The sequence below is a fragment of the Aspergillus karnatakaensis genome (genome assembly GCF_047715665.1).
Source record: "Aspergillus karnatakaensis strain CBS 102800 unplaced genomic scaffold BJY04scaffold_38, whole genome shotgun sequence".
Classification (NCBI taxonomy): domain Eukaryota; kingdom Fungi; phylum Ascomycota; class Eurotiomycetes; order Eurotiales; family Aspergillaceae; genus Aspergillus; species Aspergillus karnatakaensis.
This window is the reverse complement of record NW_027395750.1, coordinates 148,626-174,360: the sequence shown is the minus strand read 5'-3', so window position 1 is coordinate 174,360 and position 25,735 is coordinate 148,626. Positions and strand designations below refer to the sequence as shown.

Below are 25,735 nucleotides of genomic sequence, written 5' to 3'. Positions count from 1 at the left end.
ATTCCAAGGTCGGACTTATGAACCCACGTGGAGAAGTTGCAATTGTAGACTGCTCCATCTCGACTTCTGAAGGATTATGAGTACAATTATCGATATCGATAACGAGCTTCACAGAGGGTCGATATAATCCCAGTCCATGCCTGCAGATCGGACTGCGTTGAACAAGGGGGCTGGTCCGGTACAATTAACCCTCGGACAGTGTAGGTGGTAGGCCCCAGGTATAGTAAAGCTTTGTGTACTGTAAGACGGCCATGCTCATTGAATTTTGGCCGAATTGTGTCAAATGTCAGCTTCCACTGCAATGCTACCTGCCCATGCTTGCGCGGCGGCGCGGACTCCTGCCGATCGAGGCGACGAGGTGAGCGAAGATGGGGAGGATGGACTTGAATGGAGACGGGCGCAATTAGACTATCGCCCAATTAGGCTAGTCTCATAAAATTAAAGGTGGGTCTGGCCCATCCATCCCCGCCGGAGAAGCGAGATTTCGACTCCGCTGTTGCAGGCTGTCATTGGACTCATTGGTCCATGTCTCAGGTACGCCGGGCTAGTTTGCTGATGCCTGACCTTTGTCTCCAGAACAGTTCATTGATTATTTACAATTGAACTCAATTCAAGCAGCCACTCGACTCACCACTTCTTCACAGTCACACCGTCTGCTTGGCTCGAGTCTCATCTACATCAACTTGAGTGTCCTGCCGCCTGCAGACGTCGTTTTGACTCCCATCAACTCATCATTAAGACAGGGTATGTCTCTTCCGGTCTAATTCTTAATTCTGCCATTCAGGAACTCAAGTCCATGGAGTAACTTTGACCTTACCAGATCCGGACTCGGGTCCCTTGAGGCTTGATATCGATAATCACACTCTCCCAACCAAACTCTAGTAGTGGTGGAGAACCAAAAGTCATGAATGATGACGCTCTTTATTTAATAACCACGTATGGAATTGTGCCAAACTTCTTGAAAAGTGCCTCACTCTGTACTCCGTAGTCCACCTGCCTACCATGGTCATCCAGGGTTCGGCTGCCTAGGTGTTCATCTCACTACCAATAAATCACTTGAAACTAGTGCTTAGCATAAGACTGTGAAGATGACCGATAACGAGGCTAACTCAGGTACCAAGTGCTGTACAGGCCGGTACACTTAGCAGCCCGAATAGTTCACTATCGCCATTTTCAGCTCAGCTCTGACTGGTGGAGGGACGATCGAAATAGACAGGCCATTACCGCTTGTACGGGGCTGTAAGAGTCACCGCCAATCAGGATCATGCCGCGCTGGGAACTAAAGGTGAACTAAGAATAGTCGGCCTCAGGCACTCCACCACCCTCTCCAGTCTCCCGCATCCATCCATGTCCTCCAACAACCTGCTTGAGCCTTTCCTCTCCTTCCTTCAACCTCAATCCTCTCGACCCTCCTCTATCCTCCCCTCCTCCTCTCCTCCCCTTCCCTCCCTTCACTTCTCTTCGAATACACTTGACCTTTCTTACCTTCTTTCTTAATTCTTCCTTCCGACTCCTCCGCCAAGTCCATATTCTTCGCTTCTGTGGCCCGTTTTCGTGGCCGTCCGCTCCTTATTCTCATCGCTGCTTGACAATCTTCGACACTCTCTCACACCTTAGTCTTGCTCGCCGGATAATACTGATTCATTGTCGCTTCCCTCGGTCAGACGAACAAATACTCAGCTTTGATTCGTCTTCACTTGGCCGCATCCAGAAAAATTTCCTTCGCATCCAAGGATTTGCGGTCGGTGTCTACTATAGGCTGTGTTCCTAGTCCGAAGCAAATCCATGCTTTTCCTGCGGATCTAAAGGCCTCCAGACAAACCTGGGCTTTCCAGCCGCCGAAGGGGAAGCCACGTTGTTCTGGAGGTCCTCGTACGTCTAGGTCTAATTATCAAGACCTGCCAACAGATACGGATTGATTGAGCAGTCGATATCTCGAGTTGGTGCCTAGCTCTTTTTCGATTCGATTACATGCAAACAATGGCGTCAATCTCTTTACCACTGCAGCCCCAGACCATCTCACCATTTCCACATTATTTCAATTCGGCTGGTCGTGCCCCTAATCGACACAGCCGACCTAATCTAACCATGTCAGCACCTCTTCCCAATCCCCCATTCGTATTCCCAGCACGGGGCCCAGATGATGACTTCAGTCAAACATCGGAGGCCACGAATGACGAACGACTACCGCTTCCCGCTTTCTCATTCAATCCTGGAGGTGTCGGCTCAGCTCAGGTATCACCTCCAGCGCCTTCCCTCGCACATCGAGCCGGCGGGCACCGCCGACAATACAGCGAGTTTGTGGGTAGTGAGCGGTTAGTTATACCTGGGAATGTTAGTACTGGTCAGACGAACGAGGAGGATCTCACGACGCCTGTGAAGCTTCCTCCTCCAGGCCCTGGCTTCAGTGCGAATAATCGACGTCGACATACCCACAGACGCTCCGCGGCTATCTCTAGCGTCGATTTGACTGCCATGGCCAATGCTCTTGAGGTAAAGCCGTACGCTGAGAGTGCTCCGTGTACGCCTGCAGACCTTCAGAAGGGGAACAAAACTCCTGATGAACCGGTCAAGTTGTTGCCACATTCAGCGACTAGTCTGTCCCGGTCGACACCACCAGCTTCACCCCAGATACCGATGGATACGACCTATTCAGATCCCCCTATCGTGACGGAGCGGCGACGTTCGACTCCACTTATCCCCACAGAAGACTCACCAGTTCAGCCCGAGACCAAGGTCACTACGCCTGTGGAGGCACCTGCCAGGATGAGCGACAATACAATCTCTTTTGCTAAAACCGAACCCCCCCTCGGACAGCAGAAATCCAGGCCTAGGCCAAGAACTGCTGATGCTTCCTTGATGCTGGAACAGAACAGTTTAACCGACGAATCGTCGCCCACCAAGCGACCACTTTCTGCGGCAGGTCATACTCGGTTTAACAAGAGCATGTCATCCGGCCTTCTTAACGCCGCTTTAAGGAAGAGCTATGTTGAGGACGATGGTCCTTCCTCGTCGCCTCTTCGGCACTCCTCTTCCGATGATGACTCAGATACTTCCGCAGACGATTCACAAGAAGTCTCGACCTCGCCCTCTTCCGCTTCGAAGAAGAAGAAGACAAAATCCAAGAAACGGCAAAAGAAGGTTCGCTCATGGGCAGGGGCTCTTTTGGTTAGGAACAAGGGAAAAGCACATGGCTTGAAGAAGGATATTTCAGATACGGAGCCGCGCAAGCCGCGCCCCCCCGTACTTACTAGAACGAACTCGGACTTCGGTTCTGGCTTGGATGTCGAGTTTGATGATGACAACATCGTCGTTATTCGGACCCCGACTAATCCGACGCATCCAGAATCCAAGCCAACATCTGGCGATGTGGAGTCATGGGCATCTTTGGAGAATTCCTGGAAGCCAAGGAGTTTCTATGAGCAGAGTACCGGTACAGATTCTATGAGCCCCGTGATTGATCTAGACGCCGCACTGGGTCCGTTTAATACACCGGACTTGCGCTCGGGCAAAGTCCCGGAAACTGGCTTTTCTGCTGCGACCAAGCGGATGTATAGTGGTGGACGACGTGGTGAGTTTGTCGGACCAGAAATGCGGTACCATCGCCGTGCAGAGAGCGCTCCCGAAATGCCTCCTTTCGATCGTGCTTTCCTAGGCACTAACCGATTTCCCACGACGTCATCCTTGGAGAACCCGGACGTATTCTATGAAGAAGAGGAGGACGCCTTCCTTGCAGCCACTAGTGACTCTGGTAAAGATAGCGAGGAGCAGCTGCAGGATCAAGCTGTTCACACAGAGCCCAAGGACGATAAATCTGACGATAAATCTGACGATAAATCTGACGATAAATCTGACGATAGCGGTCAAAGTTCTGACACCCTGACGGGACAACCAACCACGACAGTCCCCATGATAGAGCATACCGGACTCGGTATTCAGAAGCCCGATGCAAGTACTGCAATTACTGCTCCAGTCGAGCCTTCGGTTTTTCAGGATTCTTTCAATCCGACAGAACATCGGTTCTACTCAAATCAGGCTCAAAATTTATCTACGTCTTTCCCTGGCCGACCGAAGACCCCGATGGAAGCTGGCATACGTGAAAACCGGCAGCTTAGATATCCCGACCCCCCGAGCCCTGAGGTCTCGCCTCGATTCTTACCAGCTGATAATCGACCCGTTACCTCTCCAACCGAGCTTTCATCTACAATACCCCCGTTCTCACTCCAAGGTGGCTGCTCCCTACCGAATTCGTCTTTCCCGTCTCCCGATTTTACCATATCCTCTGAACCTCCGCGCTCCATAACTACGTCGTCGACCACCGAGCCGTTCCCCCACACCTCCATGGAAGATGTGCCTTCGCTCACAAGTAGTACGTCTACGATGACAAATACGCTGAACCGCGTGTCTGCCACATTCTTCTCCCGCCCTCGCTTGTCAACGGACCGCTCGGCCTCGTTCTCTGCCACTGTTCATCGTCGCTCCAGTCAACCTAGCTCGAAGAGGTCGAGTCTCGCTAGTCTTTCCAAACTTGTTGTGGGCCCTCACACGGAGCGGAGCAAGTTGAGCTACGAAGAAAAACCACCGAGCGATGAACCTGAGAAGGCGAAGAAGAAGGGTCGTCGAATCAGCCGACTGATGCATTTCTGGAGAATGAAAGACAAGGAGAAGCTCACTGAACCCGCCGTTCAGGAATAGTTGCGGTCATGACGAAATTGGAAGAGACATCGACACTTGTACATAGTATTCCTTCTGATTATGATTTGTTCGACATGGTCTTGATGGCGTCAGATCTCGAACCTCACTTATTAGCCTGTTTTGCTCTTATCTTTTCTTCCCTTCTTCACCATCTCTTTCTTCACTCGGTCTACCTTCAGTTGTTGGGATACCTGACGAATTTCTTTTTCTTGGTACTTGCTTGTCCAGCGTAAGGGTATGATCCTGCTTTGTCCACCATTTTTCGTCTCTCGCCATGGCTGGTTGCACCATGTGATAAACCATCTGCTACAACTATTGTCTCAATTTGTTGTTTGAGCTTACATCTTTTCTTACAATCCTTTGTTTAATCGTTGTTACTACTTTCTCATACAGAGCCGAACAGCCTGCGGCAATTCTGCATTGGACCTTGATTCCTGTCCAGGTCCGCCTGGAGGTGAACTAGTTAGTTGTGAAGTCAGTGTTGGCTATAGGCCGCCCAGAAACAATGAAATCTACACTCTATGTCTATAAACCCATCAAAGCTGTAAGCAATTGTAGTTGGAGGCGGGACTGGGTCGGAGTCTGCAACTATCTACCAACTATTACGCGCACGCACCGTTCTCTCAACACACGCCCCTCACCTCGCAAAGAGAGCGAAATCAGCTCTGACGGGGTGGGAGGAAAAGGATTTCAAACCTAAAATGTCTATGTGAGCATCAGAAGCAAGAAGAACCAAAAAAAAATCGACGACTATGTCGATAGGAGTATTCCAAAGATTGAAGAGTAGGGTATTTTGCGTGGCCCACGGCCATCTCTGGTAAAAGGCAAGAAATGGATTCTGAGCTAGGCCCACACACCCGTCACCATTGACTTTCGAATGACTGCTTTATGTACCGCTGCACAGGTGCGCGGTTCGACTCCCGTCCTCCGCGATTTTCTTGCACCACACTTTGATATCCAGCAAAACGCTACTTTTGGGACTGGGATATTCCAGCACCCATATCTTCTTGCTTAATATTTCTAGGCGTTAGGGACAAGAGCCACCATACTCTACGAAACTCTCTTCGAACTTATGAAAATATCTTCTTGGCTCTGAGAAATAAATGGCAAAATAGCCTTGGTCGACATATACCATTGAATATGCCGCAGAAATCAAAGCCCGTTCGTAGGCTGCCCAAGGACAAGAAAACCACTCCTGCTTCCCAATCTCGCAGTAAGGCTCAAGACCAGCTGCAACAGCAACGGCAACGACAATCTGAGTCCACCAAAGATATTGAAGATGAGGACCGAATTGATGTTTCTGCTACAATTCCCATCACTCTCCAACAACTGCTTCTGAATGTTTTCAAATCAGCTCTACTCGCCAAGGACTCGTCCGGGAACCAAGATTCTGAAAATCCAGGCGCAGACGAGGAAACACTGGATATCAAATCTCTTATTCAGAAAATCAAGTCCCATCTCTACAACCGGGACTTTGACTCTGCCTTTGCTGATGCCGACGAGGAACTGCTTCGGGCTTATGCGCTGAGGTGGAGTGCTGCGAGAGCATTGGGGTATGCCGGACTGCTCAAGTCGATGTTGAGTATTCTGGTCAAGGAAGGCCGTGAAAGTTCTGTCAGCGGCCTCGAAGGCTCAGATCCTTCAGCTTCGAGGAAGAATCATGTTGTCAGTATTGGTGGAGGAGCTGGGGCCGAAATTGTTGCCCTGGCGGCGGCGTGGAGGGACCTAGTCGATGAGGGAGCCATACCTGGGAGTCAGACAGATATATCAAGCTCTTTTGATGCCTTGTCCTTGGTTAGGAAGAATGGTGACGAAGAGGTCGAAGACACGAGCGAAACACCATCCCAAACACAATCATCCCTATCACCATCAAGCTCCCTCTCAATCACCGCCGTCGATATCGGCGACTGGTCTACCGTCGTTCAACGCCTCACCTCAACAATCCAGTCCCCCAAAGTTCAAAGCACAAACTCTTATCCAGCACCACTACTCAACACCAAGCTCCAGGAACGAGAATCCAGCAGAACAAGCACAATCACAGACTTTAAAGTCAACTTCGAGCGCCTCGACGTTCTCTCCCTCTCTGATCAATCCCTGAAATCCCTCTTCCACCCCTCCACGACCCTCGTAACCCTAATGTTTACTCTAAACGAGCTCTTCTCTACTTCACTTCCAAAGACAACCTCATTCCTCCTACGAACGACAGACCTGCTTGAATCCGGCACGATCCTCTTAGTCGTTGATAGTCCGGGGAGCTATTCTACGCTGAAGCTAAAGAAGGGTGGCGACGGGAACGGGGAAGGAACTACGCAGGAACGGCAATATCCGATGAAGTTCTTGCTTGATCACACGCTACTTTCTGTTGCGAAGGGTAAGTGGGAGAAAGTGTATTCGAGGGATTCAAAATGGTGGAGGAGGGATGCGGTAAGGTTGTGGTATGATGTTGGGGAGGGGGCAGGGTTGGAGGATATGAGGTTCCAGATTCATGTTTATAGGAGGTTGAAATAGGAGATATATATATGATGGGACTTCATACAAGATATGGGCCGGGTTGGTTGTTTGAGACACGCATATCTAACGATAGGGCTTGGTTGCGCATTCGTAGAGAGGAAAGTGGTATGCTATTGCTACAGTTCATATAGAGAGGAAGGAACACCAGCCAGCTTCAGCAATTCGCCATGTGTCATGCACGCCCAGGTCCAACCAAAATGGGTAAAAACACAGATTATCGCATAAGAAAAATACACATCAGATCAGTTTTTTTTATCAAACCGATGAGACCCATTAACTCCTCAGCCCAAGCAGAAGGCTTGTGCTCTTTCCACCATCCTTGCCCTCACCCCCCGGCAAATATGTGACATTCGGGTTGGTTGCGAGTGTGTGAGCAATATCCTTGCTGGCTTCGATACGACGGATTTCAATGAGACCGCTTCCAGCCTTGGCAACGGCCTTGCTAATGATGTCGGCACTCTCGGCTTCACCTTCAGCGCGGATAACGTTGGCCTGGCGCTCCTGCTCGGCCTTCTCGACGATGAAGCGGGCTCGCTCAGCATCCTGTTGTGCGATCTGCTTCTGCTCGACGGCGCGAGTGAATTCCTTTCCAAAGGTCATGTGGGTGATGGAGACGTCCTCGAGGGCGATGTTAAATTGCGCAGCGCGCTTCATGAGGTCTGTGCGGATGCGGTTGGAGACGGCTTCGCGCTGGGTGATGAGCTCGGCGGCATCGAACTGGGCGACGATTGCTTTCAAAACCTCGTTTCCAATAGAGGGGAGGACACGCTCGTCGTAGTCGGTACCGTATGACTATATCAGTTAGCATTTAGCCAAAAACAAATAGTTGGAGAGATAGATTATATCGACGCACTTGGTAGATGGCCGGCAGCTTCGGGACATCAGGACGGTGCAAGACTCGCAGGGTCAAGCTGACCATCTGCAAATCCTTACTTCCGGTGGTGGTAGAAATATTGCGAGGCTTGGTGCGGACATCGTAAATAATGGCTCTCTGCAACCAGGGAATCAAAAGATGTGTTCCTTCGTTGACAACCTTCTCCTGCACACCAGACAGCCTGTCGAAGATGACGGCCCGTGTTCCACCCTTGACATCGTACAGGGAGGCGTTGACAGCCATGACACCCAGCGTCGCTGGGATAGCCAAGCGATAGAGATTGTTCATAGCGTTAGCCGCCATTATGAAGTGCTGTGAAGGGCTGGTGTGGAGTTGAGCTGATGAGCATGGAGAGAGCTTTCTGATTGATGTTGCGGGCGGGCTTTTCGAGCCTGTCTCGAAGCGGACTAGCGCACATACCCTCAACTTCCGCCGTTTTGGCCCGAGAGTCGAGCGAACCTCGATTCTTCCCTTTCGTCGTCATATCTCGCCCTTTACCTCTCCGCGCATTTCTCGAACTTGTTCGTTTTGCTTTATATATTCACAATGGGTGGCCACCTTGATCCTAAGAATGGAGTGTGAGTTTCCCTTGCCCCCCGGGTTTCCGTACGAGGGCTGCGGTCGGTGATGGGACGTTACTTCATGAGTTCGTCTACTGCAGATTTGACTGGCCCCGAGTGCTTGATAGCTGGGAATACATGGTATCGTCTATGCTGCGCAATGCTGACTTTGGTGTGTGATATAGCTTCATGGGCAACTGGGGTGATATGGGTATGTTCTCAATTCACGACCCCTAAGAACGAATGCGACCACTTTCCTGGCAACACACCATCAATTGAAAGACGTCTCTTGGATGCGACCACTTCGTCATTCTAAGCCATCGCTCTTTCGATTCCGAGGATGCCGAACTAAGCAGCACATACTGATTCGGACCCGCTACAGGTTGCCCTACTCCCCAGCGCGTGACGTCCTACTCCGTCTCCCCTAACCGTCAGCGTCCCCTTGCTGGCACCGCTCACGCTGCCATTTTCAACACTTTCCGTCGTTTCAGGCATCAAGTGCTTTACGTCGTTCCTCCCTTCATTGGCGCTTACGCTGCCATGAACTGGGCCATTGAGCGGTACGACCCCCAAGCTATCTCCCAATTCGATAAATATATCATACGATTTCATACCCGGTTGCAAGGGCTATTTGGCTAACCGTTGCTTGTGCACTCTAGTAACGAGTACCTGAACTCCAAGCCCGGCCGTCTCGCTGAAGGTGGTGAGGAATAGATGCTTTCTAGTTGGAAGGCATAGACGAGACGGAACACCAGCGAAACCTGTCTGTAGGAGGTATGCAGAGCAAACAGTTGGGTTGTGATTGCACTGTACAGTAACTAGAAGCAATCGAACGAATTGCAATTTCATTTGTTTGTACCTAGCCAGGGTATGTTTGGTCAATGCTTCAGGCGAGAGCTTTTACTGGACCATTCAAGGCTTTCTGCGTCAACCTCTCATGCGACTTGGGAGGATTTAAGGACATGCACCCACAGAGTTATTTGTTCCGTTCACCGGTCTAAGAGCTCGAGAAGGCTGCCCCGGCGCAAGTCCTTCCGCTTTGGGACTCTACGGGATGGGGATATGGTATTACAGACCATACATACTCCGGCGTAGAGGGCGAGCTGATATTGCCAGATGACTAAAATGCCCAATATGCGCCATTTTGGAATGATTGCCTTATGGCTACAGAGTACAAGTGGGATCTCTCATGATAATCAGGAATTGACTTAGTTTCATTGGGTAGAAAGCCAGAAAGCAGGGAAAAACTCTGTAACTCAAATAATACCCAACTGTGACGGCGGATAAAATACACATCCAGACTGCCAGTGCTTTTTTTTTTCTCTCCCCCACTCCGCATGCGCTCATCTCTTCAGCTCTTCTTTTCTCGCTTTTCTCCCTCTCCTTCATCTTCTCTCCTATCTCTCCGTCCTAGTACTCCACTAAGACCTGTCACTCTTTCTACCTGTCTCTATCCCCTCCGGACTCTCAAAACATTCACAATGAGCGAGATCACTCACCCCACTATCAAGGGTAAGTATATTCTTGCGCCTCTGCCCAACTCTACCCCGCCTCGACCTATACGTCAATTGTTTTCTCAATTGAATGTTTGGTCAATGTAAACATTTTGATCTGGATATTGGGCTTAGACTCTGTTCCTTTTGTATATGAGCTAATGTTACCTTGCCAGATGGCTGGTTCTCCGAGCAGTCCGAGATGTGGCCCGGTCAGGCCATGAACCTCAAGGTCAACCAGATCCTCCACCACGAGAAGTCCAAGTACCAGGACGTCCTTGTCTTCGAGAGCAGCGACTACGGCACCGTCCTTGTCCTTGACAATGTCATTCAGTGCACTGAGCGCGATGAGTTCTCGTACGCAACCCATCATTACGAACAAAGTCTTTTGCGGGGGCTAACAGATTGGCCGTGGATAGCTACCAGGAAATGATTACCCATCTCGCCATGAACTCCCACCCCAACCCCAAGAAGGTCCTCGTTATTGGTGGTGGTGACGGTGGTGTCCTCCGTGAGGTCGTCAAGCACGACTGCGTCGAGGAGGCCATCCTGTGCGACATTGATGAGGTAACAAAAATTGCCCTACATTCTCCTGCATGCCATGCCATGTAATTGATCACCGGACTTACGAGCAATCAAATAGGCTGTCATCCGTGTCTCCAAGAAGTACCTCCCCGGCATGAGCATTGGCTTCCAGCACCCCAACGTTAAGGTCCACGTCGGCGACGGCTTCGAGTTCCTTAAGCAACGCCAGAACGAGTTCGACGTCATCATCACTGACAGCTCCGATCCCGAGGGTCCTGCCGAGTCCCTCTTCCAGAAGCCCTACTTCGAGCTTCTCAGGGATGCTCTGCGTGATGGAGGTGTCATCACCACCCAAGGTTGTTCGTCGCCTTTCTTTTACTTGCCTTATTCTCGTCCTCTTCACCCCCCTTTCTCTCCTTCCACTCCCCCACACCATCAATTCCGCTCTATAATATGTTATTCTCCTCAAAAGAACCCAGGCTAACAAGTCCTCGCCCTAAACCACCCGCCCAACGGGCCCGGTTTAGGTTCGCGTTTTGACCACCTACAGCCGAGAACCAATGGCTTCACCTTCCTCTGATCGCCAACCTCAAGAAGGCCTGCAAGGAGGTCTTCCCCGTCGCCGAATACGCCTACACCACCATCCCCACCTACCCCTCCGGCCAGATCGGCTTCATGGTTTGCTCCAAGGACGGCAACCTGAACGTCAAGGAGCCCGTCCGCTCCTGGACCCGCGAGGAGGAGGAGCGTCTGTGCCGCTACTACAACCAGGATATCCACCGCTCCAGCTTTGTGCTGCCGAACTTTGCCCGCAAGGCGCTGGATGCTTAGATGAGATTGATGTGAGATGATATGAGTTTTGTTTATAAAAATACCATGAATTCTGCGGTCCCGAATGACTCCTTCTTTCTTTTGCACCTTATCGCCTATATTGTGTATATGGCCTCGTTCTCGATTTACAGTAATCTAGACTGCAAGATGAGGAATGTATTTGCGGTGCATCAATGCTTCTTGTGGAATCAGTCTTGATTTGGTCATTTGCCAATAAACAAGGAAAGAAGGGGCAGCTCCAAGGTAGGCAAGAGCGGCACAATCTACTGCATCTATCGTGCCTTCTCCCGTACAAGGATTGTTGGAACAGGAGGAAGGTAGGGCCCAGGCCGGCAGGAAGGAACGATGCGGCGATATCTATCGTGCCTGCCATGCGAAGACATGGGTAGGAGAGGAAGGAACTACCAAAGACGGCTTGATTGAGATACTTAATATAACTTTGTACTTGATTCTGCGAAAACCATGAACAGACTAAATGGTATCCATTTTTATGCAGATATTCTAATTCTACCAATAAATAGCCAATCACCTAAACCGATGACAGCATTTTTAATCTCAAAAGGAAATTCGTACCACCATTAAAACAAGGATGTCAACCAGCCGGAGTGAGTTCCGTCAGACTGTTTCCTCATCCCATAACCGTGCAAACCTGTGCGCGAGAAGAATCGACAGAAGAAATGTGAAAACCATGACGCTTGAACGAGACGTCTACAGAATCTGCTGGAAAGCACGGTTGATGGGAGAGCGGACGGGGACGCCCTTGTAGAAGTCGATGGTGGCAAGGGCGCGCTTGGAGATACCCTCGGGGGTGAACTCGAATTTCTGGTAGAGATTAGTATGTTAAGATAAAAATTGACAATAATGGGTTGACTTACGGCGTAGACCTCCTTGTAAGGACCGGAGGCACCGAAGCGGTTCAGACCGAACTGCTCGTGAGAGTAGCGCTCCCAGCCCATGGTGGAGCAAACCTCGACGGACAGGATAGGGATGCCATCGGGGAGGACCTTGAGCCTGTAGTCCTTGGACTGAGCATCGAAGACCTCGAAGCAAGGAACGGAGACAACACGGGCAGTGACGCCGTGGTTCTTCTGGAGGTAAGTAGCGGCGTCAAGACAGATGCCGACTTCGGAGCCGGTGGAGATGATGGTAACGGCGGCGTTCTCAGCCTCGAGAACAGGGTAAGCACCCTTCAGGGCAGCCTCAATGCTGGAGTGCTCAAGCTGGGGCAGGTTCTGGCGGGTAAGGGCCAGAATGGAGGGAGTGTGCTTGGCGGTCAGGGCAGAGTAGTAAGCAGCGCTGGTCTCGTTACCATCAGCAGGGCGCCAGACCATGCAGTTGGGGAGAGCACGGAAGTGAGCCAGGGTCTCAATAGGCTGGTGGGTAGGGCCATCCTCACCCAGACCAATAGAGTCGTGGGTGGCGACGTGGATGACACGGACGCGAGAGAGGGCAGAAAGGCGGACGGCACCAGCGGCGTAGGAGACGAAGTTCAGGAAGGTACCAGCGGCGGGGATGACAGTACCGTAGGCAGCGAGACCGTTCATGATGGCAGCCATGGCGTGCTCACGGACACCATAGCGGAGGTAGCGGCCGGACCACTCACCAATGCCGTACTCAGGAGGCTGGAAGTCAACAGCGTTCTTCCAGCGGGTGTTGTTGGAGCCGGTCAAATCGGCGGAACCAGACAGAAGTTCGGGGACAACGTCGTGAATCTTCTCAAGGACAGCCTCGGAGAGCTTGCGAGAGGCAATGGCGGGGTCGGAAGGCTTGTAGACGGGGAGGGACTTCTCCCAGCCCTCGGGAAGCTTGCCGGAGAGACGGCGGGTAAGGTCAGCGTGCTCGCTGGCGTACTCACCAGCATACTTCTGGAGAAGCTGGTTCCACTCCTGCTCTTGAGCAGCACCCTCGTCGGCGTGCTTGTGGTAGAGATCGTAGACCTCCTGGGGGACAACGAAGCTCTGAGCAGGGTCGAAGCCGAAGCGCTTCTTGACACCCTCGATATCGTCGGCCTTGAGGGGGTTACCGTGGACACCACCGGTACCCTGGAGCTTGGAACCGTAACCAATAGTGGTGGTAAGACGGATCATGGTGGGCTTGTCAGTGACGGACTGGGCCTCCTTGATGGCAGCCTCGATGGCATCGAGGTCGTTGTCACCATCCTTGACCCAGACGACGTGCCAGCCGTAAGCCTCGAATCGCTTGGTGACATCTTCGGTGAAAGCGCACTTGGTGTCACCATCTAGTAGGATTAAATTAGCAGCGCATCTCATTGTATGGGATCAGGAAGCTCACCGATGGAAATGTGGTTGTCATCGTAGATAGCAATCAGGTTGCCGAGCTTCAAGTGACCAGCAGTTGAAGCAGCCTCACTGGCAATACCCTCCATAGCACAGCCATCACCAAAGAAGACGTATGTGTAGTTGTCGAAGAGGTTGTATCCGGGCTTGTTGAAAACACCAGCGGAGTGGGCCTGAGCAATAGCAAGACCAACGGCGTTGGCGAAACCCTGACCAAGGGGACCGGTGGTCACCTCAATACCGGGGGTGTCGTGAGCCTCGGGGTGACCGGGAGTGATGCTGTCGAGTTGCTAGAAGAATTGAATAAGCATTTGCATAGAAAAGGCTTGGGGCTTGTTAAGTTACTTACACGGAAAGCCTTGAGGTCATCAATGGACAGAGCGTATCCGAACAAGTGGAGGAGAGCATATTGGAGCATGCAGCCGTGGCCGTTGCTATGCACAAGTCAGCAGAGGACATTGCGGTGCGGGTAGTACTCATACGAGAGGACAAAGCGGTCACGGTTGGCCCAGTCAGGGTTCTTGGGGTTGAACTTCATGAACTTGTTGAAAAGGACGTGGGAGACCGGGGCCATACCCATAGGGGCACCGGGGTGACCGGAGTTCGCCTTTGCGGTGGCATCGACCTGTAATTGATTAGTAAATTGTTGAAATCATTGTGTCATATAGTAGGAGCAATATGTCCCGCGGACAACCCCCAACGAAGCTTGCGGAGAATCCCCTCAAGCTTCAGGCTTAAGCTCCGCGGAGAGCTCAAGAGTTGAGTTTACTTGCGGCACGATAGGGTCATTTTTCCGCAGCCTTGAGCTCCGCAACCGGCCGGAAACTCGAGGAAGCGCAAGGACCGCAAGACACAGGAAACAGCACAAGATGGATGAACAGAGAGAATTAAAGTCAAGGAGAGGCATACCGCAAGAAGACGGATGGTGTTGATGGCCAATTGGTCAAGATCGGTGTAACCCATGATGGCGGTATCTGTTGGGGAGACAAGAAGCACGGTTAGAGAGCTCTGTTGAGGCATGGAAGAGAGGGGAAAACATACTGTCTAAGTAACAAACAAACCTGCCTTGTGCAAATAGGGAGATTGAAGAGTAGGGAGAAGAAAAGAGAGGAGAGGGATGCAGAAGAAAGATTGAGGGGAGAGAGAGGAGAGAGATGGGATAATAAAGATGGAGGGGTTGAGGCGTCGCGAATCAAAAGGGTAGGTGGGGACGGTGATGTATTGGTGGGTCTTTTATGGTGTTCGCCCTCACCGAGCACTCTCTTAATAAAGAGTTACTCAACTAGGGATCCCGATGTTCCTGGATCAGCCGGCCCTTTTCCAACCTCTTGGTCAGCCTGAGTAAGGTTGAATAATGCTTTAGACTGCGGATATAAGCCCGCAAGCTTCCAATCCAGAATCCAGGATCCAGAAGCCAGACTCCCAGAGCCTAGGAGCCCGGAGCCAAAACCCCTCCTCCTGCCTGAGGCACTTGGACAGATACCATACCCCGCCGGAGGAATAAGTAGACATCAGCATCAACACCAACAGCTCAGCAAAACAATTGCACAGCTCTATCTCAACTCAGCTATCAAAAACAATGACAAACCCCTTAGACAGCTGAAAGTACATCTCCGCTCCGGCATCCCAAAATGTCCTCCCGCGGAAAATGATCGTCCAATCGCTTTTTACCTAGAGCCAATATCAATAGCCGCCGCGAACATGCACGATTCATTGCTTTTGCTTATCCGATTCCCCCTCTTCCCCTCCATGTCTAGTAATTCAATAAGATTGACACCGTTGATCTGCCAGAATCTTCACCGTCACGAGGACCTGATGAGCCCGGTCCGTCCGTCTCCAGGCCGACGGAGCAACGTCCTCCGGTTTCCCAAAGGTCCATAAGATGACAAACAAGAGAGCATCTGGGCGGCTCGAAAACTGGTTAAATTGTCGGATTTCATTTGCCGGCTATCAATTTAAGCGTACTACCGTTGCTATTTATCCTTTGTACAGCTGCCCAGATATACTTCCTACAGCCTCACCTTTTTTTATGGGCCAAAGCAGGGTACATGACATGTATATCTACTTAATGAGGGGATGAAACACACAATTATAACAAAAGAGAACTCACCTTTCAAGAACAAGTGCCCAAGTTTATAGGGGTTAAGTAATACCTCTGCTCTTCAGGAAACGTGAGACAAAACGCATGCTGTATGCACTAAGACCAAGCTGTCTTGCTCGAGCTCTCCTGAATCTCGGGTTAACCCCATTCCTGATTATAGATATCTAGAGTAGCGGCGATCACCTGTACGTCTGGGGTTAATAAAGAGAACTGAATGGCTCCATTAGACACCTAACGCAGCCCTATCTCGGCACTGTGAATTGAGTATTACTATACTATAGTACCATACCGGTAAACCCGGGGCGGGATCTTGGAGGGATTACTGTCCAAAAAGGTAGATATGGATGTATGTGCAATCGTCATTGAATATATATATAGATAAAGCAGCGCACATGTCCTGTCCGTGTCAATCGCCAAAATGCTTGCACATGAAATTGTTCTCATGTCCTCAAACAAACCAAAAGTTTAAAGAGCCGACTCCGAACCAACAAGGTATTATAAACAGACCAAAACCAGAAACCAGAAATCAGAACCCTCGCTCGAGAAATCACAGAATAATAATAAACTCCTGCAACCAGAAAGACAAAGAGGAAATTAAACAGCTAGCCGTCGATCCCAGCCGTTCATCAGCTTAAACTCATCAAATTCGTCATCGCCAGCTGGGATCATGACACCTTGCAGCGGATCTAATATGCTTCCTGTTCGATCCTCTAAGCCAAAGGGCAGATTTGACAGTGATAAGCTATCATGGCTTTCATCCGAATAGACGCTCCGTGCCGCCAGCTCCTGCGGATGCGCCACATCGCTGCTGCTAGTGGCAGACCATGCTTCGGGGGACAGACCTTGAATATCACCATTTGGCGCGGACAAAGGCACCATGGCCGGATTCTGCTTGTGCATGTATTCGGCTGTCAGGGATGCAAATGGCCCGTGATCTTCGCCACATTCCTTCCCACCGTAGATACCGGTGAAAATATTTGAGTATCCTTGGTCCATGTCGCTGACGACAAACTCCCAATCTGAAAGTGACATGTTTCCGCGCGGTTCGGTGGGGACGGAGCAAGACAGAGGCTGATTATCATAACCCATAGCCTGGCTGTAAAGGCTCTTGCTCATAGATGTGTGTTGCTGGAAGGTATCAGGAGGAAGGCTGGCCCAGCTAGGAGACCGCACCTGGCGCTCAATTTGACGATCGATGAGGTTTGGGCTGGAACCGGAAATCGTGTTTCTGCGGGAAACGGACTCCTGCTGTGATGGCTGATTTGGGCTTGTACTTCCCATTAGACGCGCTTTCCAAGCCTCTAGCTGCCTCTTTGGGGATTTTAGCGGCTTCTGCATGGGCGGGCTCATCTCCTGAGGCATCGAGGTAGTTGTACGTTTGCTGTCCAATGAAACCAAGACTTTGGCCAAAGAACTGAATTCTGCGGCAGCCTTAGGCGATTCCGACTCAAGCTGATCGATGACAGCGGTAAGCACTTTCTGGCTTTCCTTGACGAGCTTGCTGTCACGCTTCAAACCAAGATTCTGCCAGAGAAGTCCCAATCCAGCCGAAGAAACCAACTCTCTGCGGTTGATGCTGACAGAGAGACAGAGTCGCCTTTCATCAAGTAACTCAAGAATCTGGATAATGTGCTTGCTAGAATCGGCAACCGCAAGAACGGATGGAGAGCGAATGTGATCCTCACCATAGCAAACGGCAGGACGATGAATGAGGGAGCGAATAAAGTAGTATACCAAAGACTGTAGACACGTCAGTGATAATTCATATTGACCCAGTGATGTACTTACTAGGAGTGGTGATCGGCTGCTGGTGACATTGGTGCTAGGCTTATCTTGAGAAAACTCCAAGCGAAGATGAGGAGGCAAGCTCTTCACCCATTTCTCAAGTTGCCCAGCCACAGAACGTATATTTGATAATGGGATATCGTATCCGCCATCTGAAGGGTAGATCTCTTCCAGGGTGCTGTTCAAAATCCTAGCAGCAGCAAACAAAGCGAGGGCGCTAGAAATGCGCGTAGACTCGCCAGGCAACGTGGGCAAAAAGCCAGTTGCCGTAACATTTTCGTCATCAATATCCTCTGGATACTCGGTTTTTATGTGGTCTTCACGGAGAAGGGCAGGCATGCAGGTGAGAGTGGCACAGAAGCTAGAAAGATTAGCATATGGACACAAGCATACGTGAAGGACGGATCTGTACCGATCAAGAACATATTGGCACCAAAACACCTTCTTCCTGGTCTCGGCCGCGAGAGTATTGGACGAAGGGCGCTTCTGACTCAAATGAAGCTTCAACTGGTGGCAAATACTAACAGCAAGACTCCGGTAACGCAGAACACTCGAGTAGTCGCCCTTGGTCATGCCGTACATTTGAGCTAGCACGTAGCACTGCAGGGTTGGAACTGAGATATCCCCAGAGAGAGATTCAAGGATGGGCGACCAGTTCTCCTCAAATAATGTGGGATCCTGATTCGTTCTCGACTAATGGTTATGTTAGTATGGCCCGGTAGCCGGATATAACCTTGTCTTACAGTAGCAGAAAGCGCAGCGACAGCGAAGATCAGATTTAGCTGGGCTACATCGTGTTTATTGCCCTGAAAGGATTCAGTGTCCGAAAGATATTGCTCGTAAGCCTTGAGAATGGTGGGTCGGTGGACGACAGGGTAGAGTGGTGCCCATTCTTGAAAGAAGATATTGATGAGTTGATCCGACACAAGTCGCGGCGCTGTTTTGAGAGCTTGATCAAGAGGAAAGTGGGAGATGGGGATTGGGGAGGCAATCAAAGCCTTGGTAGAGGTCTCTGGTGCTAAGCGCCCTTGATCCGTAAGCTTATTTGTGAAGATGTCTAATCAAAATCAGTTAAGAGCTCTTGGGGTTGTCGATATGAGGTCCAGCGTGCATGACTGGAGACAGCGTAGGAAAACATACCAGCAAAGCCTCGCGTGCTCGGGACTCCGTTGATCTCAACTTCCTCAGTACCGTCGGCCAACACGGGCTCTGGAACGTGGACAGCGCCTTCGCTAGGAGGAGGATTTGAAATAGCGGGCTGAGATGGCGAACGAGCAGGAGGTGTAGCTTTTTGCTGCGAGGGCGACGAGAAAGAATGTATCCGAGAAAGCACATCTATCTTCTCGTCCTTCTCATCGAGCAAGTTCTTCAAATCCCGAACCTCAGATTCTAGAGCACGGACGCGTTCCTCCAATGATTCTGTATACCCACGGGGGAAAGCTCGTCGACTGAGCTTGTCGCTGGTCTTGCATTCAAAGCCGACACTGGCGCACTGAGTACAGCACGGGCGAACTCCATCACAACGAATCTTCTTGCTTCGACATCGGTCACAGGCCTGAGCAATGCGGCTCTGTGCGGCATTGCCGACTTTAATCACTTTCATGGGTAGAATTCCAGGCATTTTGAATGTGTGTTGGGCGCATCTGGCGCCGGGCTGGGATATCGATCGCGCTGAATTGGTGTCCTAGGCCGATTGCCGATCTATCAGGAAGATTTCGAGGGACTGCAGGCGTCTTTCAAGGACAGTATGTCGAAAAACGCGCTAATAAAGCCGATAAGGGGTATCTGATAGAGCGGAGAGTGTCAAAGAATCGCGATGAGTGGAGAGGGAGAGTGATGATGCTGAAAAGGAGAACGTGAGAGAAGAGAGAACATGGGGACAGCCAAGTGAGATTGGCAGCTTTGAAGAACCGGAGTGATCGGCCTCGTTTGAGGGATTACCGTATTACCAGAAAAGTGCGGGTGACGGCGGGGGAATTGCCATGTGGGGGGATATTCGGTATGCTGAGCCAATTGGAGCTTATGTTTTACATGACTTTCGTTCGCTCAGGCGACTGGTCTGCATTATTAATTACTAGCGCCTCCCTACGAATGTACCGAGATACAGTGGTTGAACTCATTATCCAATTTGCTATGCGATCGTCAACGATGACTCTGAATGAACTCAGCTACTCCCGCGAAGAGGTTCCCGTGTATCCAAGGATAGACTGGCCGAGGATACGGAGTGGCAAGCTGGAAACTTGACTGAACCACAGAACCACAACTAAGGTTCCTGAGAATCATGGGGAACAGCGGCTGATAATGCGAGATGCAAGTGCCGACAACGGCTATGCAACGGAGAATCCTATTCAACCGATCATACAGGCGGAGTTGAGGGCTTCCAAGGTGCCTGTTTCAGGGATTTCCCGGCTGCTCAAACAGCTGCCTCGTGGTGTTTGGAAGGAGGGGCAGACTAGTAGGGCTACTTGCTCGGCTGGCATCATTGACTGCTGTTCATGGATCTTCTTCCCCTTCTAGTCCTAACTAGTGTTTTACTATATCCGGAACAAGGCGTCTTGGGTTGAGATTCACTTTTCGCCCTACTCCTTCACCAAGGTCCTTGAGCTGGTATAGTCACAAGGCATTACTGCATCAAGACGCTCTTTCGACTGAGCGAGAAGATCTTTGTACATCTACACACGGGGAGGTACTGTAATCGATAGTCGGAGCGATAATATGACCGGTCCAATATACCCCAGCTTTCAGGCTGAGATACGCCCAGTGTTCCGTTTCCAGTTAGTTTCCTTTTCCCCGGATCAGAAATAACCAAGGCTCAATTTCGTCTTAGTCGATTTGCGTGATACTCTTGCTGTCATTTTATACTCAAAGACATTCATGCATGTAGAGTTCATGGGCTCCCCAGCTGTTTGCATTTGCTGGACTTCTGGAGTAACGCGGGGGATCCGATTCCGCTCTGCTGGGTGGTCCGATCGAGGGTGAACTGGCCTGTGGGCCAGATCCAACTGGGCACCTTAATGCAAACGCCACAAAGATCAGGCCATATCGAATATACTCCTACGGGGTACTCAAAGAGCACCATGTAATCATGATACAGTCAGATTCACGACTTCATCCTTCCCACACAAAACCCGAGTGTTGACCGAGAATGTTGCAGTTGTGGGGGCTTAGCTTTGAGAACCAGTGGTGCTCATGGAGTCGCTGGGAGCATTTAACCAACCACAAAACACTGATCGAATATCCCGTTGATCATCGAAATCACACTTCTGCAACCTTGCAAAGTCTTGAATTTGCGGTTCCGCATCGAATTCTCCACTTCTTTCACAGTCCCTATTCTCGTCGTCTCGACCACCCCAGGGATTAGCTCGGCCTTCCACCCCGAGTCTTCCCCGTTACCCTGCGCCTATTGCGGAGTAACTCGGGGAAGTTGTCTAGGGATCTCAAAATAATGCAAAGTGGATTAGTAGCCTCACAGCCGCTGGATCGATGAGCTTGAATTTGGCACTGTACCCCGGACTAGGCACTCCCCGGCACGCTCCACGACGGTGTTTTGCCTCATGCTTGCCTCCCGCACAGAGCACGCACTAGCCAGCATGCATTGTCGATGGACTAGTCTCGACTGTGAAACTGGGTGGGCTCATGATGCGACAGGTACGCTTTAGGAATGAAGATCACCACGTCATACAAAGGTTTCTGGAGCTTTATGGAGAACGGGCTCGAATGTTATAGCATATGACTTAGGGTTAGGGTCCGCTTTGTCGGGTCATCCTGTGAGCCTCGGCTTCTATCCTGTCTCATCTACTCCGCCTCATTCACGCCTTGTAAGTTAGTTTGTATGATCTCGCCGCCCAGAGTTATAGAGGGGCACTCAAAGACACACCGGAAGTTACGGCCACGCACGCTTTATCCATTGTGCTTCCTGATAAGCGAAGAGCTCCACCTTCTATACATATCAAACTGAGAGGGCGACCATCCAGGGCGGATGACAGGACGGAGTGACCCCGTAACTTCATCCATCACACTCTCTTTGTTGGGTTATTTGTGTACAAGGCGTTATCTGCTGAGGCGCGACGATGGCGACGATGGCGACGTTCCAAAGTTCCCTGCCATTTGCTCCTACCCCCGAGAGTTGTTCCAATATGAGGAAGGAGCGAATCGAGGGTAGTCCATCGTACCTTCCCCGCGAGTATAATATCCTAGTTCAGGAAGGAATGACCGCGCCCATCGTGCCTTCCTTGTTTGTGAAACATGAGATAGGAAGGAACGGTCTTTGAATGGAAGCAGCGACCAGCGACGGTGTCCATCGCTCCTTCCTTACAAGCTATGTATGGAAAAGGAAGGCACGGCCCCATTAAAGGAAGGAGCGATCAGTGCCTCAGCCCATCGCGCTTTCCTCATATAAGACTGATCAACCAGGAAGGAACGACCTCATGATAGGAAGGAGCGACTATGCCATGTCCATCGCTCTTTCCTCGGGAGACACGGTATGAATTGGGAAGGTACGGGGTATATCAGGAAGGAGCGATCCGTCCATCGTTCCTGCCGTGTGAAGGAGGTATCCTAGGATAGGAAGGCATGAAAGAGCGACCAACAACTCGCGACTTCCTCGTCAACAAGGCCTGAGATCAGAAGGCGCAATCCAAAAGAGGAAGGAGCAGCCTGGCGTCCATCGTGCCTTCCCTATGAGAATAGTACAGAAGAAGAAGGCACCATGAACCGTTAAAGTGGAAAGGAACGAGTCAGTCCTTCCCCTCGCCTTTCCTATGAAGAAGACCCTCATCTTTACAAGGGGCAGACCAATATTCGATGCAGTATGACATGAAGGCTACGAAGTCAAATCTGTATTTCCATCTATATTATCTGTGAGTCTATATCCGAAGAAAAGGAGTCAAAAGTGCAATCAAAATCCCCACTGCTTCAACCAGTTTGCCATCAAGTCCGCGCTTACAGGCTTCATCTCCGCCATTGAGCTACTTGCGCTCTTCGCCCTTTCAACATCAATGTCAGCTGCTAGACTTTTCCCCTCCGCTAGCCCACGGAAGAATGGCAAGAGCTTTAGAGCCGGTCTACCTGCCACATCTTCGTCTGAGGGGTTCTCGATCGCTGCAAGCACGTCCACCCATGATGTAAGGCTGACAGGCCTGACACCGAGACTCGCCGTGACTGCGGGAAGTAAAGAGCCCCACGAGGTCTTTGAGGGATTCATGGGGTGGAACACGGCATGTAGCTGATCAGGCTTGACTGAAGACCTTAGACGGGAGTCACAGATCTCTGTTATAATCCTCGCCAGCGTATCAACCGGGACCCAATCTATCACGTAAGACCCTAGACTATCCGGTACAATGCCCAGAGCCTTGGACGTCTTTAGCATGATTGGCACCCATTCATTCGGATTCCATAGTCCTGCTGCCGTGGTAGGTCCGGCAATTTGACCTACTCGGAAGACACTAGTCGGCACACCAGACACTGTCGAAGCTTCTAGGCACATCCGCTCACCAATATATCTTGATTCGCCGTACCCCTGCTCTAGAACCGCATCGGGTGTTTTGAAGGGCTTTTCCGGAACAATACGTCCCATGGCACCCGTCCAACCGCCAATTGTGGCCACGGATGAGATGAACGCGATATGTGCACGGTGACGGGATTGGGTGCTGAAGGCTATAAACTCACGGACGCCTTTTAGATGAGGGTCTTCGAATGATGAGACGGGATGGTTGAAGTTTACTTTCCAGGCGTTATGGATGACAAGGTTGACGGATTCAAGGAGTTGGGTGTATTTGCTGTCGTTGAGACCGAACTTCGGCTCGCCGAATGAGACGGTGAGAAATTGCACTCGCTGAGGGTTTTGGAGGGGAATATGATCGAGGGCTTTTTCTTTGAAGGAGGCGATTTGTCTTTCCTGGGCATCGGACCTGTTGAGGCAGTAGATTTTAGCAATGCTAGGGTTCTGTAGGAGAGTGTAGAGTAGGTATGTGCCCAAAGAGCCGGTTGAGCCAGTCAAAATGACGGTTAATTGCGGCGGAGGCTGAGGTAAAGACGGCGTCTTTGCTGGGAGATTACTGGTATATCGAGACACCAGATTTGCAATGTTTTCGACCCTCGAAACGCTAGATATCTCCATGCCTTTGATAACAGCAAGTAGGAATGCTGCTAGCTGGTCGATAGTCGGGTTGGCGTAGATCTGTTGCTGGGTAATGACGAAGTCCGGATTTAGAGTAGAAAACAACATTGTCAAGGTTTTGGCAAGCTGCACAGTCTGCAGTGAGTCTAAGCCCGCAGCATATAGATCTTCATAAGGCTTTATATCTGTCCTCTCAAGCAAAGTCGAAATTCTGTCTTGGAGCCATTTTCTGATGCTGGGCAAATCCAGTAAGGGCAAGCTTTCAATCTCACCTGCAGATTCCGCGTAGACTGCTTCGATCTCGTTTTCGTAATCCTTGTTCACGGCGCGACGCTGTGTCGTGCCCTTTGGAGTCAATTTGAACGGCTTGTCCTGCGAGGCAAGGCGGACATTATTGCGCATGACTCGGCCGTACTTGGGAACAGTCTCGTTCGCGAGTTGAATGGTCGGCCAAATTTGGTCGATGAACTCTTTTTCGTTAAGTTGGACTGCGTTCCAGTGTGGTTGGACAAGTAAGGCTGACTGAAACTTCTTCTCACCGACAAGCAGAGCCCTCGAGACCAATGGGTGACTCTCTATGGTCTTCTCTAGAGTGACGGGATTGAGCTTCTCCCCATTGCTCAGGACGATCACGTCGTCTAGACGACCATGGTACGTCCAAAGGTTAGTGTTTCTTGGGTGATGAGTAAACAAGTCCTTCGTATGATACTCATCCAGGTCAGGAAACGTATGGAAGATGCCCTGTATAGCTCGCGCATTCTCCTGCCGAGCAATGACAAGCTCATATAATCCATCTTGCACATGTTGCATGTCAACCCCATAAGCTGGAGTCCACTCAAAGTAGTGCCAATTCTCGTCATTCTCGGGTACCAAAGAGCTGACCATGCCCATCTCGCTCGACCCGAGGAACGTTCGCAGTGTCGTATATTTGCGCAGGCGTTCACCTGTGGCTTGAGAAAGTGGTGCGCCGGCGATATGACATATTTCACAATGCTGAGGGATTCTGAGGCAGTAGACGAGTGGCTCATCTCTTCCAAAATGGACGGTGGAAGCATGGCGATAGTTGGTTTTGTGGCTTGGATGGTTTCTGTGAGAACCTGAACGGAAAGCGGAACATCCGCACATGACACTAGAGGTAGGCCATGAAATATAGACTCAATCAAGGCCAGTAAGCCCATGAGATGGAAGTTTGGTGTGACAGAGAGAATCATCGAGCCAGGGGAAACGTCGTTCCAGAAAGCTGACCTGCGGCCGGCAGGAACGATGCTGGGGGCTTGGTCCCAGGCACTTAAGAAGCCGTGGGTCAAGGAAACCGGCTTTGGCATTCCTGTTGTTCCAGAGCTGTGTATAATGAATACGATTTCGTCCTCTAATTCTTCAAATGTCTTCGTGAAGGTGTAATGCTTTCCTTCGTTGGCCGTGTCCAGCAGCTCGGTCGTAGAGGGAACCTCGATATAAAGGGTCTCTGGACGGAAAGCTTTGATTTCCATCGTTCGGCGTTTGGTCTCACGGCTGTATACCATGTGGTTGCAGCGGGTCGCATTGAGCACATGTTGGTAAGCTTCGTCCGAGAGGCGAGTTGATGGGAGGAAAGGCGTGTGTCCCGTTTTTGCGCAAGCGAGGATGAAGATATAGTACCGAATGTCGTTGCCCGTCATATAAGCAATGGTTTGCCTGCCTCCGCACTTGCCACAGTGTTTCTCAATCCACCATGCCATAGCATTGACTGCGTTAGCAAGATGGTAAAATGTCACTTGGCGAAAGCCATCCGACACTGCTGAGCTTTTAGGGACGACTGCAAAGAGACGGTCTGGCATTGATAGTGCATATTCGTCCACAAGCGCCGTGAGTAGGCGGTTTCCCATAATGCTTTCCATGTTGTCTGCTCTCACAGAATCTGGAATAAGCTTTTTCAGCCAAAAGGTAATATATATAGTATATACTG

The 25,735-nt window shown here is 50.7% G+C and overlaps 9 protein-coding genes across 9 annotated transcripts; 4 read left to right on the top strand and 5 right to left on the bottom strand.

Moving 5' to 3' along the window:
- Positions 1-2,088: 2,088 nt before the first annotated feature.
- Positions 2,089-4,695, top strand: BJY04DRAFT_208715 (putative cell wall proline rich protein; the record flags this gene model as incomplete). The annotated part of the gene is made up of 1 exon (XM_073714024.1): positions 2,089-4,695. The coding sequence occupies one exon, from the start codon at positions 2,089-2,091 to the stop codon at positions 4,693-4,695; it is 2,607 nt and encodes an 868-aa protein (XP_073569195.1).
- A 1,140-nt stretch (positions 4,696-5,835) lies between these two features.
- BJY04DRAFT_220231 (25S rRNA (uracil2843-N3)-methyltransferase) lies at positions 5,836-7,203 on the top strand (the record flags this gene model as incomplete). The annotated part of the gene is made up of 1 exon (XM_073716812.1): positions 5,836-7,203. The coding sequence occupies one exon, from the start codon at positions 5,836-5,838 to the stop codon at positions 7,201-7,203; it is 1,368 nt and encodes a 455-aa protein (XP_073569194.1).
- A 30-nt stretch (positions 7,204-7,233) lies between these two features.
- On the bottom strand, positions 7,234-8,419 carry phb1 (prohibitin subunit PHB1). Its single transcript, XM_073711968.1, has 2 exons — positions 8,060-8,419; positions 7,234-7,998 (listed from the first exon to the last, which is right to left on the bottom strand). Exons 1-2 carry the CDS (start codon positions 8,381-8,383, stop codon positions 7,480-7,482), a joined length of 843 nt encoding a protein of 280 aa, XP_073569193.1. The 5' UTR covers positions 8,384-8,419; the 3' UTR covers positions 7,234-7,479.
- A 140-nt stretch (positions 8,420-8,559) lies between these two features.
- BJY04DRAFT_193818 (ubiquinol--cytochrome-c reductase subunit 8) lies at positions 8,560-9,961 on the top strand. Its single transcript, XM_073711967.1, has 4 exons — positions 8,560-8,658; positions 8,826-8,851; positions 9,023-9,200; positions 9,300-9,961. The coding sequence occupies exons 1-4, from the start codon at positions 8,627-8,629 to the stop codon at positions 9,352-9,354; spliced, it is 291 nt and encodes a 96-aa protein (XP_073569192.1). The 5' UTR covers positions 8,560-8,626; the 3' UTR covers positions 9,355-9,961.
- Position 9,962: 1 nt separating this feature from the next.
- BJY04DRAFT_193816 (spermidine synthase) lies at positions 9,963-11,914 on the top strand. Its single transcript, XM_073711966.1, has 5 exons — positions 9,963-10,152; positions 10,310-10,490; positions 10,553-10,700; positions 10,777-11,014; positions 11,209-11,914. Exons 1-5 carry the CDS (start codon positions 9,978-9,980, stop codon positions 11,487-11,489), a joined length of 1,023 nt encoding a protein of 340 aa, XP_073569191.1. The 5' UTR covers positions 9,963-9,977; the 3' UTR covers positions 11,490-11,914.
- BJY04DRAFT_94905 (uncharacterized protein) lies at positions 11,534-12,029 on the bottom strand. The gene has a single exon (XM_073721356.1). The coding sequence runs from the start codon at positions 11,860-11,862 to the stop codon at positions 11,578-11,580; it is 285 nt and encodes a 94-aa protein (XP_073569190.1). The 5' UTR covers positions 11,863-12,029; the 3' UTR covers positions 11,534-11,577.
- On the bottom strand, positions 11,928-15,112 carry tktA (transketolase tktA). The gene is made up of 7 exons (XM_073711965.1): positions 14,828-15,112; positions 14,696-14,760; positions 14,269-14,411; positions 14,136-14,220; positions 13,782-14,076; positions 12,365-13,728; positions 11,928-12,311 (listed from the first exon to the last, which is right to left on the bottom strand). Exons 2-7 carry the CDS (start codon positions 14,747-14,749, stop codon positions 12,198-12,200), a joined length of 2,055 nt encoding a protein of 684 aa, XP_073569189.1. The 5' UTR covers positions 14,750-14,760; positions 14,828-15,112; the 3' UTR covers positions 11,928-12,197.
- A 1,120-nt stretch (positions 15,113-16,232) lies between these two features.
- On the bottom strand, positions 16,233-19,578 carry facB (C6 transcription factor FacB/Cat8). The gene is made up of 5 exons (XM_073711964.1): positions 18,813-19,578; positions 18,416-18,729; positions 18,085-18,365; positions 17,676-18,033; positions 16,233-17,627 (listed from the first exon to the last, which is right to left on the bottom strand). Exons 1-5 carry the CDS (start codon positions 19,291-19,293, stop codon positions 16,482-16,484), a joined length of 2,580 nt encoding a protein of 859 aa, XP_073569188.1. The 5' UTR covers positions 19,294-19,578; the 3' UTR covers positions 16,233-16,481.
- A 2,991-nt stretch (positions 19,579-22,569) lies between these two features.
- BJY04DRAFT_220225 (putative NRPS-like enzyme) lies at positions 22,570-25,667 on the bottom strand (the record flags this gene model as incomplete). The annotated part of the gene is made up of 2 exons (XM_073716811.1): positions 22,570-24,651; positions 24,735-25,667. 2 exons carry the CDS (start codon positions 25,665-25,667, stop codon positions 22,570-22,572), a joined length of 3,015 nt encoding a protein of 1,004 aa, XP_073569187.1.
- Between the last annotated feature and the right edge of the window lie 68 nt (positions 25,668-25,735).